The following is a 14,940-nucleotide window of genomic DNA, read 5'->3' on the forward strand; positions in this document are numbered from 1 at the left end:
CCCCGAACTGTTCCTCAGAATCCCTGAGTGCCCCTCCAAGTGCCCATTTGGCTCACCCAAGTTTCCTCCAGACTCTCAAGTTCTCTCTGAATTCCCTCTCCAGACCCAAAACTGCGCCAAATGTGCCCCAGAAATGTCTCCACGGACCCCAAGGTGACCCCTTTTATCCTGTCTTTGAAAATGATAAAAAAGATAACAAAAGGATTCAAAATAGGACTGATTAGCATAAAGAAGGAAAAATCAATAGCCACACTTCTGAATGAATTAATGTTGGGAATTGTGTTACTTAGAACTAATGACCAATAAATTTTTTGCTGTCAAAACAGCTTTGGTTATTTAGATATAAATAGTAAAATTTTGTATTACAAATATAGACTAATAGTATTATAAGCAAGAAAAATATTTATAATTCTCCTAATTCCAAAACTTATATTTTTAAGGGGAAATGCATAATTACTACTATGTTTTGGGATGTCAGTCTGTTAGAGACGGTCCAAGATCCGTCATCTGCCTCACAGCCGCCGTCACGGACGGAGATTGAAGGCCCCCCTAGGACTGAGACTGAGACCCTTCAAATTCTATCCCAGGGGTGCTGGCCTGACTGGAGCGGGATGTCTGCCATGGGAAGCGGGATGTTTCCCATAGGAACCAGTCCTGAAACAACGGGCCCCGCTCACTGCTGGCACCGGTTTGTGCTGTTCAGACCTGGACTGTCTGTGCCTGTTCCCAATGGATTTATTCTCCACTGTGCCCTCCATGTGCCGTCCTGCTCCCTCCCGGCGGTAGATTATAAAAGAGCCCTGAGTTACCCAAAGGCTTTGAGATTCTCCCCGACGTGACCAGATGGATCTATTGGCCAGACCACGAGGATTTCATCTCCCTGTTGGTAGCTATTCCCCCAACCCAACCCTCCTTTCTCTCTCTCTCTCTGTCCTTTATCACCTTTCTAATCCTTCTGTTACATTTGCTATGGGCATGCAATAAAAGGTGCATTTGTTTTGATTGAAAGTCCCCTGCTGTGTGTCTTTAGGTATTGGAAAATAATGATAAATAAAGTACACATAGTTCATAGGATAAATCGTAGACACCAGCCCCGGGATGGAGAGTGTGCCTCTGTCTGACCTGCTGAAAAGATCTCAGCAGGCCAGAGAAAAAATGTTATAGATAAGAAACAATAAACAACCTTGGAAACCAGAGCCAAAGAATTCAGACTCCTTCTTGGAAACATCAGGCTGGGAAAAAAGGATTCTTGGGGTCATCCCCAACTGCAGGGAGCCCAAGATTGGTCTTCTGGGCTGTCTGGGTCAACATCAGAGTAAATCTGGAAGTTTTGCTTTAGCCCATTAAGCCATGGTGCTGGGGTGTTTTCTTTTTCCTGGGTGCCGTCCAACGCTAACCTGGTATTACTCCCTCTAGGGACTGATTCTTTTATCCCTCTGGTCATTAGGGACCTGTAACCTCTCATGTTCCTTCTCCCCTCTTCTTGATTAGGGTCCCAGTCAGGCTCCACTGAAGGCATTTTTTGGTCACCTGGGGGCCCAGGTTGGTTTTCTCTCTCCCAAATTTTCATTCCTTCAGTTCGTATTAATCGAGTCTCTTCCGAAGAAAATAGGATGCTAAAGATGGAGTTCAGTTCTCCCCATGTATAAATATTAGGGCTAAAGATGGATCAATTTGATTTGCGATTCCTACTGGGTCTTCCACTAAATTTCGCAATTCTTTCTTAAAGTTTCCAACTTTGGACGCAGTCAAGGGAGCGTTTATAAATCCAATCTCACTGGCCACCCTGCCCATGGGAACTTCTCTGAGGGGGAACAATTTTTCACTTTTGCCACTTTGGACCAGGTGTTACAACATCAGCTGTGGAGGCTGACTGGGTAACTGCACTCTTGGGCATGAGATTCTGAGATGTTGTTTGGCTTCTCGTTTGTGCTGGGGGAGGCAGAGCAGGAACTTGCTGGTGAATAAGGGGGTGCATGAGATGGCAGAGGTAAGGGGACGGTAGTGAAGAGTAAAGAGAGTAAGGAGAGGGTGGAGGGGAAGGTGGTGGAGGTGTAACTGGGTTAGGAGGTGGTAAAGGAATGACAGCTGGGAGAGGAGGAGGAATTGGGTCCACAGAAAGAGGCATTGGAGGAAGGATTTGAGGTACTGCAAGGGTAGGAGGGAGGTAGGTGGTCAAGGGAGTCCCAGTTCTTGTTAGCCTTCCCAGCCTCTTCTTTTACTTTCCTAGCTTGCTTTCCCTGTTTTAATTTATAGACTCTTGTATTTTCCTCCTCTGAGGTGTACTTTAGCCAACAGGTGAAGTTCTGTACGTGATGGGCCTTTTGCAGCAACTTGGGGAAAAAATAAAGTGCATCACCTTTGGACAGAGAGACAGGTAACTCAGGAAATGTTTAAGGATATTGTTAGGTTATGCAGAAAGAAAATTAGAGAGGTGAAAGCTTAAGACTAAACCAGGCCACTTCTGTGAGGGATAAGAAAAAGGTTTCTATAAATAAATTAATGACAAATAGAGGTACAAGGACAATCTGCATTCATTATTGGGGGAGATGGGGTTACCAAATATGAGGGAAATGCTGAGGTACCTAAGCCCTTCTTTGCCTCATTTTTCAAGAATAAGACAGGTTATCCTTGGGACAAGAGTTCTCCTGAGCTGGTGGAAGGGCACAGGGAGCAGAACAGCCCCTGGAATCTAGGAGGAAGCAGCTGGGGACCTGCTGAGCCACTCAGATGCACACTGGTGTGTGGGATCAGATGGGATCCATCCCGGGGGGATGAGGGAGCTGTGGATGAGCTCCCCAAGCTGCTCTCTATCATTCACCATCAGTGCTGGCTCAGTAGGGAGGTCCCAGAGGACTGGAGGTACCAGTGTGAGCCCATCCCCAAGAAGGGCTGTTAGGAGGAGCTGGGGAACTCCAGGCCTGTCAGCCTGAGCTGGGTGCCCGGCAAGGTTATGGAACAGATCACCCTGAGTGCCATCACAGAACGCCCACATGGTGGCCGAGGGATCAGAGCCAGCCAGCGTGGATTTCAGTATCTGCACTGATGATCTGCATGAGGGGACTGAGTCCAGCATCAGCAAATTTGCAGATGACACCAAGCTGGGTGTGAGTGTGGATCTGCTGGAGGGTAGGAGGGCTCTGCACAGGGCCCTGGACAGGCTGGATCCAGGGCCAAAATCCAACAAGGTGCGGTTGAACAAGACCAAGTGCTGGGTCTGGAACTTTGGCCACAACAACCCCTGCAGTGCTACAGGCTGGGGACAGAGTGGCTGGAGAGCAGCCAGGCAGAAAGGGACCTGGGGGCACTGATGGACAGCAGGCTGGACATGAGGCATCAGTGTGCCCAGGTGGGCAAGAAGGCCAATGGCTCCTGGCCTGCATCGGGAATGGTGTGGCCAGCAGGAGCAGGGCAGGGATTCTTCCCCTGCACTCGGCACTGGTGAGGCCACACCTCGAGGGCTGTGTCCAGTTCTGGGCCCCCAGTTTAGGAAGGACATGGAGGGGCTGGAGCGTGTCCAGAGAAGGACAACAAGGCTGGGGAGGGGTCTGGAACACAAGTCCTGTGAGGAGCCGCTAAGGGAGCCTGGGTTGTTTATCCTGGAGAAGAAGAGGCTCAGGGAACACAAGGCAGTGCCAGGGCACAGGTTAGACTTCATGATCCCCAAAGTCGTTTCCAACCTTGCTGATTCTGGGATTCTCTGAAACCACCATTGGAGCAGTTGCAGGAGGAGCCCTGGGCCTCCTCTTGAGAAGCTCCAGCAGCCCAGGTCCCTCAGCTTCTCCTGCCAGCCCCTAAGCCCATCCTGTCAGTCCTGCAGAGCCTCTGCAGCTCCTCCTCACTGCCCAGAACAGGGAGCCCCAGAGCCAGACACAGCAGCCCAGATGTGCCCCCCTGGCCTGGGGTGCCTCTGGCAAGGGAGCAGCACCAGGCACTGCAGGAGCCTGCAGACAATTCCTGCAGCACTTGTAGGATGATCCTGCTGCCCAAGGGACATTCCCATGGTGCCAAGTCAGGAACTGCAAGTGGGGCCAGAGAGGAAAGGGCAAATAGGGATGGGCTGTTTGCAGGGCAGGGAACAGGAGTGGGAAATAAGAAGAAATGTGTAGCAGGAAGCGTAAAAAAAGCAAAGAAATTTATAGCAGGAAGAGTAAAGAAAGCAAAGAGTAAAGAAAGTAAATAAAGTGAAGCCAAGGAAATGCTCAGGGCAGTTTGGGGGTGGCTGCCTGGCAGCCCTGGCTCTGAGCACAACAGCGTCTGCAGTGGGACAGGAAACTCCCAGCTGATGGGAACAAACTCTCTGGCTGACTGCAGAGGCCAGGACAAAGCTGAGTGGTTTCCCTGGTGTCCCCCAGCCCTTGCTGGCCCCAGGGGCTGATGGCATTTGTGCTCCCTCAGGTTCATGTCCCCACACCAACAGCATGGGGGTGCTCCCCCTGCTCTGTGCAATGCAAACAGGGGCTGCTGAGCCAGTGCTGCCGTGTCTGTGCCTGCAAGGATGGGGCCCCTGTGTGAGCTGGGGGAGAGGCCAGGGCTGCAGAGGGGGGATGTTGTTGGCAGCTCCATCAGGACGCTCTGGGACGCTGCCCTGGGCTGTGCAGCGCACTGGGGATGGATCAGCCCCTGCTCTGCTGCTCCTTCCCGTCTTCCCCAGGGCCCTTGCAGAGCCCCAGCCATGCTGTTTGCCCCCAGCCTGCCCACGGCCAGCCTGGGGCTGCTCACGGGGGGTTTTCTGTGCTGAGCATTGGCCTGGGTGTGTTCTTGAGAGAGCCTGGGCAAGGAGCCTGGAGCCCCCAGGCCCTGGGCTGAGGCGTCAGTGCTGCCCCAGCAGTGCCCATGGCCTGTCCCTGCTGCAGCCCCGGCACTGCCACCCCCAGGGCTGTGCCCGGCCCCGAGAGCACTCAGGCCCTGCAGCAACACCACGGCCACCAGGGCAGCGGGGCAGGGCCAAGGCAGCAGCACTGGCAACACCAAGTGCTGCTTTTTCTGCAGAAACCTTTGCTGGGAGACCCTTTCTTTCCTTTAAAGCTGCCAAGGGCACAGCCCCTCACTGATACAGTCTTTGGCCATAGGAGAGAAAAAAAATTAAGGAATGACACTAACAATGACATTTCTTTTTTTGACAAGATTAAAAGAGTAAAACAGAGAAAAAGAACCTCCAACATGAAATCAACAAGTATCAAAGATGACTTTCATTACAATTGATTTGCCGAAATTGGCTGGCGGTTTAATGTTTCTGAAAGCAACCAGTCATCAGTCTGCACACTGCAGCTTTGAGCTCCTGGTTCCTCAGGCTGTAGATGAGGGGGTTCAGGGCTGGAGGCACCACCGAGTACAGAACTGACAGACCCAGATCCAGGGATGGGGAGGACATGGAGGTGGGCTTCAGGTAGGCAAAAATGAGGTGCTGAGGAAGAGAGAGACCACGGCCAGATGAGGGAGGCAGGTGGAAAAGGCTTTGTGCCGTCCCTGCTCAGAGGGGATCCTCAGCACAGCCCTGAAGATCTGCACATAGGAGAAAACAATGAACAGAAAACAGCCAAATGCTAAAAAGGCACTAATCACAATGAGCCCAAGTTCCCTGAGGTTGAAGCGTGAGCAGGAGAGCTTGAGGATCTGGGGCACCTCACAGAAAAACTGGCCAAGGGCATTGTCATGGCACAGGGGCAGGGAAAATGTATTGGCTGTGTGCATGAGAGCATGGAGAAAGCCACTGGCCCAGGCAGCTGCTGCCATGTGGGCACAAGCTCTGCTGCCCAGGAGGGTCCCGTAGTGCAGGGGTTTGCAGATGGACACATAGCGGTCGTAGCACATGATGGTCAGGAGATAAATCTCTGTTGTAAGAAAGAAGAAAATCAGAAAGACTTGGACTGCACATCCTGTGTAGGAGATGTTCCTGGTGTCCCAGAGGGAATTGTGCATGGCTTTGGGGACAGTGGTGCAGATGGAGCCCAGGTCGCTGAGGGCCAGGTTGAGCAGGAAGAAGAACATGGGCGTGTGCAGGTTCTGGCCGCAGGCTACGGCGCTGATGATGAGGCCGTTGCCCAGGAGGGCAGCCAGGGAGATGCCCAGCAAGAGGCAGAAGTACAGGAGCTGCAGCTGCCGCGTGTCGGCCAATGCCAGCAGGAGGAAGTGCCTGATGGAGCTGCTGTTGGACATTTGCTGGGGTGCACATGGGGATCTGTTCATGGACAAAGGACAGTGCAGAGTTAGAGGAGATACCTCTAACCAAAACCAAAGCCATTTCCTACAAATCCTCCTCTGTAACACACACAGATAATTTTTATTGAAAATTAACATGTTGCTGTGTTTAAGAGTTCTGAGTCTTTGTTTTTGAGCTCCCTCCATGTCTCTCCTGGTATTCTTGAATATCAGAAACCCTCAATATTTTTACTGCACTCAGGGAAAACAGAGCAAGTTCTGGGAGGCAAAGAGATGAGTGGAGGGTGAGGGGCGATGGTCCCTCATTCTGACCTGTTCAGAGTTTCTCCCAGCTTTAACCTTTCCCAGGTGGAGGGAGACCACCTTCCCATGCTTCCCGTAAAATGTCACCAGGTACTGCTGAGGGCAGATGGATCCCCCACAGTCCAGCTCCACATTTGTAGCCAAGGACTCACGTTGCTCATTTCAACAACCCAGCAGCATTTTCAGTGTCAGAACACCTCTGACTTTTCCCATCAATCTTATACCTCAGAGATGCTCTAGGACAGGTTTGCACCCTGTATTGAAGTTCCTAGCTTGGACTGAAATCTCAGGGAGACTTCCAAGTGTCCTTATGATGGCATTGGGTTAAGGGAGATGCAGCTCCTTCCCTGGCTGCCCTGACAGCATTGCCCAGAGCCAGGCACTGGGGACAGCGTCACCCTGAGCCAGCTGTGCCCCCTGCCAGAGCCCCCAGTGCCGGGCAGCTGCTCCCAGCCCTGTGCTCTGCAGAGGGAACTGGGCCCGGGGCTGCAGAGCTGCCCCACGGCTCTGCTGCAGCTCTGCCTGCACAGGAGGGGCTGCACGCCTTGGAGCCCCAGCCCTGAGGGCAGAGGCTGGGCTGGGGCACAGGAGGGAGGGGGCTTGTTCAGAGGGAGGGGCTGCACTGGAGGGGATCCTGTGGACATCTCTAAACTCTCCCTGCCACAGCATTGCTGGGTTTGTGTTCTCTCATTGCCTGATCTTCTCTCTGCTTCCTGGAGATTTTCCTCCTGCAGGTGTTCCCCTGTGCCTGATCTCTCCCTGCCAGCACTCACCGACCCCAAATCTCTGTGCACTCTCCTTGGCCTGACAGAACCCTGGCTGTTTGCAGGGCACTGGCTGGGGGCAGGTTCTGTTTGCAGCCTGGAGAAAGGACAGCTCAGACTGAGTCTGATGGTTAAGAGCAAAAGTGATGCTGGTGCTGTCCATGGGCAGAGTGGCTGCAAGCACATTAGGGACCTCCTGTGAACCTATTGATCACTAATAGGAACAGTATGAATGTCTCAGACACTAGTCAAAATTCATAATCAGCCTTTAATATTTATACCCCCTTCTCTGCCATTGTTCAGTAGTATAAAACGGAATACAAAATCTTTGGCAATTTCCACGTTTTTATCAAAATCCTTGTCTTGGAAATACTCCTTGACTGATCAGAACCCCTAAGCATGTCAGAGCTTCATGAGCATTTTACCTCCCCTGCACCAGAAATACTCAGAGTTGTACTCACAGAGTCTGTAGGCATTGGGATGTTCCAGCTTTCGGAGATGGCTCCAGGAGCTGCAGCTGCATTGTCCTGCAGCCAGAGGTTCCTGTGCTATGGACTGGCACTGATTCTGCCCCAGGTATTTCTCCTTCCCAGCCTTGACTGATTGAAGCTCTTTGTGCCTCTGTGCTGTGCCCGGGCTGGCTGCAGGCAGTGCCCCAGCCCTGCTGGGCTGGCAGAAGAGCTGCTCATCAAGAGAAATGTGCTTTTGAAGCTCTTCTTGGTTACCAGGAGCTGCCTCTGTGCCAGGAGCCCAGCCCAGCTCAGCAGCACAGACACAGCACAAGGACTTTAATGAGCCTCTGGGGCTTTGTGCTCAGGCCCTGAATATCTCTGAGAGGGAGCTGAAGAAACCTCTCCAGAACTCCAAGGCAGAATCCAACTCCAAACTTTCTTGAAGTTTTAATGGGTCCCACTCAGGGACACGACAGAGAAAGTGTCCCCAGGCCCCAGGCAGAGCAGAAAACTGGAGGCAGTGATGACAGGTGGGGACAAAGAGAAGCCAAGTCTTGGTGCCCTGGGGCACAGCAGGGTCTGTGCCACCAAGGGCTGGGAGGAGACACCTTGTCCTGAGGCCCTGGGGCCTCCTGGCACAGCCCCAGCCAGGCTGGGCACTGTCAGCCCCTTGTCCTCAGCATCATCCCCCTCTAGCCCACATCCCAGTGGCCTCAAGGATCTGCTGGAAGGAGTCCCTGGGGAGCCTTGCTCAGGAATGGCCCTGGGGGCTCCTTCATGCTCACAGAGTTTTTCAAAGGACTTTGGGTTTTTCTTATGACTTGGAGTCTCTGGGAGGTTTATTGCAAACATGGCCTCCAATTATCTGCTTTGAGTCCCTTGAGAGCCTTTGTCAGTAACAACACTCAGTGGGCTCATTAATGCTTCAAGGTACTTCAGTTATTTTTAGGTACTTGGTGTTTCACTTTTCATACAAACTCTATGAGAAGTTTCTGTAATCATGGCCTCAATTTTCTGCTTTAATGAGTCCCTTGAGAACTCTTTACTGACACTCAGTGGGGCTCATCAATGATTTGAGATACTCAAGGTTTTTAAGGTACTTTGGAATTTCCTTTCCACACTGAGTCTCTGAGAGCATTTAGTGCCATCCTGGCCTCCAATTCACTCCTCCAAGGAGTCCAGGAGAAGCCTGCGTTGGGGATGGACCTCAGTGGGACCTATTCATGCTTTGAGACACTTTGAGTGTTTCCTCTGACTTTCACTCCTGTAAAGGTTTGTGCAATCTCCTCTCATGCCCTGAGGTTCCAGGGCTCAGCTCCAAATGCACCACATTGCTCATTAGGATCAAGCAAGTACTGACAAACCATGGCTCTGCCTTGATTTCCCTCTGCTCTCATGCAGTTCATCAGGAAGTTCTCTGTAGTGGTTTTGGATCACCAATATGAGATTTCTTAGACAATACATCAATTAGTGTGGTGGGTTCAGTGTTGGCGTGTTACCTGTGCACTCACTAGACTATTCTTACTGATTTTCTGCTGTGAGATCGAATTAGGAGAAAGGCAAAGTGGGCTCAAAACTTTAAAAGGGTATAAAGAAAAGATTATTAATAGTAACTCAAAGAAAGAGAAATAAGAATCAGAACAAAACTTTTAGAATACTTCTCCTCCCCCTAAAACCTTTTCTTTGTTACTTACAATGTAATGAGACAAAACCTAAAGGTTTCAGTCAGTTTACCACTTCTATAAGAGCCTTTCTTCAGTTCTCTTGGGGAGAGGGGTCTCTCTTTCATTCTATGGAGACTTCTCCATAAGACTCATTCCTCATACTTTTTAGTGCATTATAGGGAAAAAGAGAGTCTGATGCATCAATTACATTCTTCTCCATAGCTTTACAAGAGGATTTCAGCCCCAAGATCAGGACATCTCCTCATCCCTCCCATCAGGGACTCAACTTCCTCTTCACTGACCTTGGTGTCTTCATATTGCTCCTCTATGAGCCTGAACTTTGTCCTTTTCTCTCAGTCGAGGGAGGATGGAAGCACTGAGAAAGTTCATATCTCACCCGGGACCTGCAGATGGTTCTGTGACCCAGGCCGGGCTCGGTGCTTGCGGTGGAGCTGTTTTACAATGGAGGTTTCTGCAGCGGCTGCGCTGGGGCTGTGTCAGGATGGGCTGCGCTGGGGGGAGGGCCAGGATCTCAGCAGCCAGGCCAGAACACAGCAGCAGCACAGCCAGGGGCTGATGGCTTCTCCTACCCTTGCCCGGGGCTTGTGGGTGAACCCCAGCGGTTTTTTGATCTTTAGCATCTGTCTTCACAGAGGCGTGCACAGTTTCCTTAGTGGTTAAACAGATTGTCAATTCTCATAGCTAATTACTTATTGGTTATTTAGTCTGACACAGAGGAAACTGCTAGCAGCTTCTCTTAGAACAGTACTTCAGTTATGCAAAACCACCACAATAGCAGAGAGAACAGAACTCCTTTGTCCATATGTACTAGTCATCTGCCCGAGACTTCAAAACTCCTCCGTGGGAGATTTCTGGGCCCTCTCCAAGGTGTTTTCAAATGAAAACATTCAGCTAATAATCTAAAAAATCACCAGAGGACAGGGCCAGCCGGACCTGTCTGTCCTGGCTACTTTTGTCTGGGAGCAATCCTTGGATATACAGAATTTGGGAGGCCAAATTCTAATTTTGGCCATGGTCCCTGGACAAGAATTCCGGTTCTTTTCCATAGGAATGAAGGGACAGAGCTCCACTGTTTCAGGGGCAGATGAGAGGTGACCACCAGAGGCAAAGGCCAGCCAGAGCTGGCAGATTTTGTTCTGAGAGATACCTTTGCATATAGGAAATTTTTAGGGAGAGCACCAATTTTGGCAATGCATATCTGAAAAGAGGAATGGTTCTTTTCCATAGCAAGGAAAACACAGAGTCCCAGTGCTCCAGAAGCTGAGGAGAGGCAGCCTTTGACATCTCAACATCAGCCAGACCTGTCAGGCGACCCCTGGGAGGCCAAGCCAGCCAGACCTGGTCCATGTTCCCTGGGTTCCATGGGGCCCCACAGTGTCCCAATGGTCCCTTGTTTCCAGGAGGCCCTGAGGTGTCATCAGGCCCCCTTGGTGGCATGAGGCCCTGAAGGGTCTCCATGGTTCTATCAGGCCCCACAGAGTCATAATGGTCTCTGGGTTCCATGAAGCCCCGCTGTGTCACCATGGCCCCTTGATTCCATGGGTTCCAGTGGTGCCACAATGATCCCCTTGGTTCCATGAGGTCCCCACAGTGTCCCAGGGATCTCCATGGGAAGGAAAGACCCCAGCCCCAGTGTTGCAGGGGCAGTCACCAGAGGCCAAGGCCAGCCAGACTTGATGGTACTGGCAGATTTTGCCTGGGAGCAACCCTTGGATATTCAGAATTTTAGAGGTGGAATCCCAGTTTCAGACATGGACACCTAGAGAAGAAGGATCATGCTTTTGATAGGAAGGAAAGCACAGAACACTGGTGTTTGAGGGGCAGATGAAAGGCAGCCATCAGAGGCCTAGGCCAGCCAGACCTCTCTGTCATGGTAGCTTTTGTCTGAAAGCAACTCTTGGATATAGGGATTTTGGGAGGTGAAATCCCATTTTTGGTCATTTCTGCACAGATAAGAAGGACTGTTCAGTGCCATAGGAAGGAAAACACTATGCCCCAGTGTTTGGAAAGTAGGTGAGAGGCAGCTCCAAAGAGGCCAGGGGCAGCCAGACCTGTCTGTCCTGGCAGTTTTAACTTGGGAGCAATTCTTGGATGTACAGAGTTTTGGAGGTAGAATGGCAGGTTTGGCCATGGGCACCTGGTCAAGATGGATGGTTTTTTCCTATAGGAAAGAAAAGTGAAAAGTCCAAGTGTTTTGGAAGATGAGGAGTGGCCAACCTTAGGCCAAGGGCAGCCAGACCTGTCTCTCTTGGCACCTTTCATCTAGGGGATATCCTTGGACATTGGGCATTTTGGAGGTGGAACATCAATTTTGGCAATGAGCACCTGAGGAAGAGGTGTTGAGGAAGAAGAGTTCTTTTTATTAGGAAGGAAAGCACAGAGCCCCAGTGTTTCAGAGGCAGATGAGTGCCAGCCCTCAGGAAGCCAAGGCCAGCCAGACTTGTCAGTACTGGCAGCTTTTGTCTGGAAGCTGTCCTTGGATATAGGGAATTCCAGAGGCAGTTTCCCAATTTTGGCCATGGGCACCTGGTTGAGATGGATGTTTTTTTTTCCTAAGCAAGAAAAGCACCTGGTCCCAGGGTTTCAAAGGCAGATGAGAGGTGGCCCCTGGGTGGCCAAGGCAGGCAGACCTGTCTCTTCTGGATTCTTTGATTTTGGATTCTTTGATCATGGGGAACCTTTTACAGCATCTTCTCTGCTGGAACCAGATGGGGTGCACCTCTCTGTTAAGGGCAAAAGGTTTTTAGCTCATGAACTGGCAGACCTCATTGAGAGAGCTTTAAACTAGGTTTTAAGGGGAAAGGGGAACCAGCTGAGCTATCTGGAAACAGGCCCAAGAATTGCAAGGCTGAGTTAGGGGTGAAGTCAGTAGCCCAGATGAGGTGCATGTATACCAATGCACGCAGCTTGGGCAACAAACAAGAAGAGCTGGAGGCCATGGTGCAACTGCCAAGCTGTGATGTAGTTAGTTGCCTATTGGAATATGAATCCCAATATTACCAGTTAGATTGTGCCTGGGCCAGTCTGACCCTCGCTGCTGAGCCAAAGGCGGCATCTGTGGTGGATCACCCCAGAGACACCTTTAGCTTGCTGATGGTTTCAGCTGGGCACTAAACAAGTCCAGGCTTGTTAGGGACTCCGTTTACCTTAGGAAGAAGACTTCGGACGAAGGTGAAGAGAAAAAAGGAGAGATTCTGCCGGAGGGTTATATGCAGTGGTTTATTCCATGGTTACAGAGGTCTGAATCTTGGGAAGACCTCCAACAGAATCGCGAGCAGATGGCCTGCTTCACCCTTTAAGCTCAGAGGGAGGGGAGGGGACAGGTGAGCAACCAACCAGGTGGGGGGGGCGGGGTCTGAAGGGACGAGGGACACCTAGACAGGCCAATGACCTCTGGGCCTGAGGGGCATCCTTTGAATTTGACCAACCACACGACGCCTTTGCTGGAATGTTAAGCCTGATTGACAGGACTCACTCAGCAAGGGGGCGAGGGGGAAAGGGAGGGTTTTGGCACACCTGGGAAGGGACCCGGGACCCGGAAGTCTAAAACAGGACATTACAACACACTACAACAGTTGCCATCACGGAAACATGGTGGGACGACTCACATAACTGGAGTACTGCACTGGATGGATACAAGCTCTTCAGGAGAGACAGGAAAGGAAGAAGAGGTGGAGGGGTAGCCCTTTATATTAAGCAAACTTTTGATGCCATCGAAATTGAAACTAAGGAAGATGGAGTTGAATGTCTATGGGTAAGAATAAAGGGGAAGGACAACAAGGCTGACACCATACTGGGAGTCTGTTATCGTCCACCCAACCAGGAAGAAGAGGTAGATCACTTATTCTATAAGCAGCTAGGTAATGTTTCAAGATCATCAGCCCTTGTTCTTGTGGGTGACTTCAACCTACCAGACATCTACTGGGAACTTAATACGGCAATAAAGAGGCAGTCCAGGAAATTCTTAGAATGTATGGAGGACAACTTTTTGTTGCAGCTGGTGGGTGAACCCACCAGGGGAGGGACTATGTTAGATCTGCTGTTTGCAAACAGAGATGGGCTGGTGGGAGATGTGGTGGTTGGAGGTCACTTGGGGCAGAGTGATCACGAAATAATAGAGTTCTCAATATTTGGTGAAGTCAGGAAGAGCACCAGTAAAACTCTTGCATTGGACTTCCGGAGGGCAGACTTTGGCCTGTTTAGGAGACTTATTCAGAGCGTCCCTTGGGAAGCAGTCCTAAAAAACAAAGGAGTTCAGGAAGGGTGGGCATACCTCAAAACAGAGATCTTGAGGGCACCGGAACAGACCGTCCCTGTGTGCCGAAAGATCAGTCAACGGGGTAAACGTCCAGCCTGGCTGGGCAAGGAGATTTTGGAGGAACTTAAGAATAAAAAGAGGATGTATCAGCGTTGGAAGAAGGGTCAGGTCTCTAAGGAAGTATTCAAGAAGGCTGCTAGAGCATGCAGAAAAAAATTAGGGAGGCCAAAGCTCAGTTTGAACTTAGAATGGCAACTTCTGTAAAGGATAATAAAAAATGTTTTTACAAATACATTAATGGTAGAAGGAAAGGTAAGACCAGCCTCTGTTCTTTATTGGACAAAGGAGGGAACTTACTAACTGAAGATAAGGAAAAGGCAGAAGTGCTTAATGCCTATTTTGCCTCAGTTTTTAGTGGGAAGATGACTTGCCCTCAAGACACCTGCCTGCCTGGGCTGGTTGATGGTGACAGGGAGCAGAATGGTCCCCTCATTACCCAAGAGGAGGCAGTCACAGAACTACTGAAATGCTTGGATTTTCATAAATCTATGGGACCAGACGGGATCCACCCCAGGGTAATGAGAGAGCTGGCAAACGAGCTTGCAAAGCCACTCTCCATCATTTACCAACAGTCCTGGCTCACTGGTGAGGTTCCGGATGACTGGAAGCTGGCCAGTGTGATACCCATTCACAAAAAAGGTGCAAAGGAAGATCCTGGTAATTATAGACCAGTCAGCCTGACCTCAGTACCTGGCAAAACAGAGTTTATATTAAGCGCCATCACGCAAAATTTACAAGATGGCCAGGGTATCAGACCCAGCCAGCATGGATTTAGGAGAGGTAGGTCATGTTTGACCAACCTGGTCACCTTTTATTACCAGGTAACCCGCCTAGTGGATGCAGGGAAGGCTGTAGATGTTGTTTATTTGGATTTCAGAAAGGCTTTTGACACTGTCTCCCACAACATACTCCTAGACAAGCTGGCAGCCCGTGGCTTGGACAGGAGCACTCTTTGCTGGGTTAGGAACTGGTTGCATGGCCGAGCTCAGAGAGTGATGGTGAATGGTGCTGCATCCAGCTGGCAACCAGTCACCAGTGGTGTCCCTCAGGGATCTGTGCTGGGGCCAGTTCTGTTTAATATTTTTATTGATGTCATGGATGAGGGTTTAGAGTCCTTTATTAGCAAATTTGCAGATGACACTAAGCTGGGAGCGTGTGTTGATCTGTTAGAGGGACAGAAGGCTTTGCAGAGGGATTTGGAACGGTTGGATGGATGGGCAGAATCTAATGGGATGAAGTTCAATAAGTCCAAGTGC

General features: G+C 50.6%; 1 protein-coding gene, 1 long non-coding RNA gene and 1 pseudogene across 2 annotated transcripts in view; 2 read left to right on the top strand and 1 right to left on the bottom strand.

The window, feature by feature from the left end:
- LOC141727740 (uncharacterized) overlaps positions 1 to 14,940 on the top strand; it is a 572,619-nt gene that overhangs the window by 197,500 nt on the left and 360,179 nt on the right. The window lies entirely within an intron of this gene.
- Positions 5,228 to 6,533, bottom strand: LOC141727759 (olfactory receptor 14C36-like; annotated as a pseudogene).
- The window catches only part of LOC141727760 (serine/threonine-protein kinase pim-1-like), a 69,017-nt gene continuing 60,622 nt past the window's right edge, over positions 6,546 to 14,940 (top strand). Inside the window, exon 1 of the mRNA XM_074534044.1 lies at positions 6,546 to 6,555. Within this exon, the coding sequence (XP_074390145.1) occupies positions 6,546 to 6,555 (10 nt within the window). The remainder of the gene's footprint in view (positions 6,556 to 14,940) is intronic.

Source organism: Zonotrichia albicollis, unplaced genomic scaffold (genome assembly GCF_047830755.1).
Source record: "Zonotrichia albicollis isolate bZonAlb1 unplaced genomic scaffold, bZonAlb1.hap1 Scaffold_254, whole genome shotgun sequence".
Taxonomy (NCBI): domain Eukaryota; kingdom Metazoa; phylum Chordata; class Aves; order Passeriformes; family Passerellidae; genus Zonotrichia; species Zonotrichia albicollis.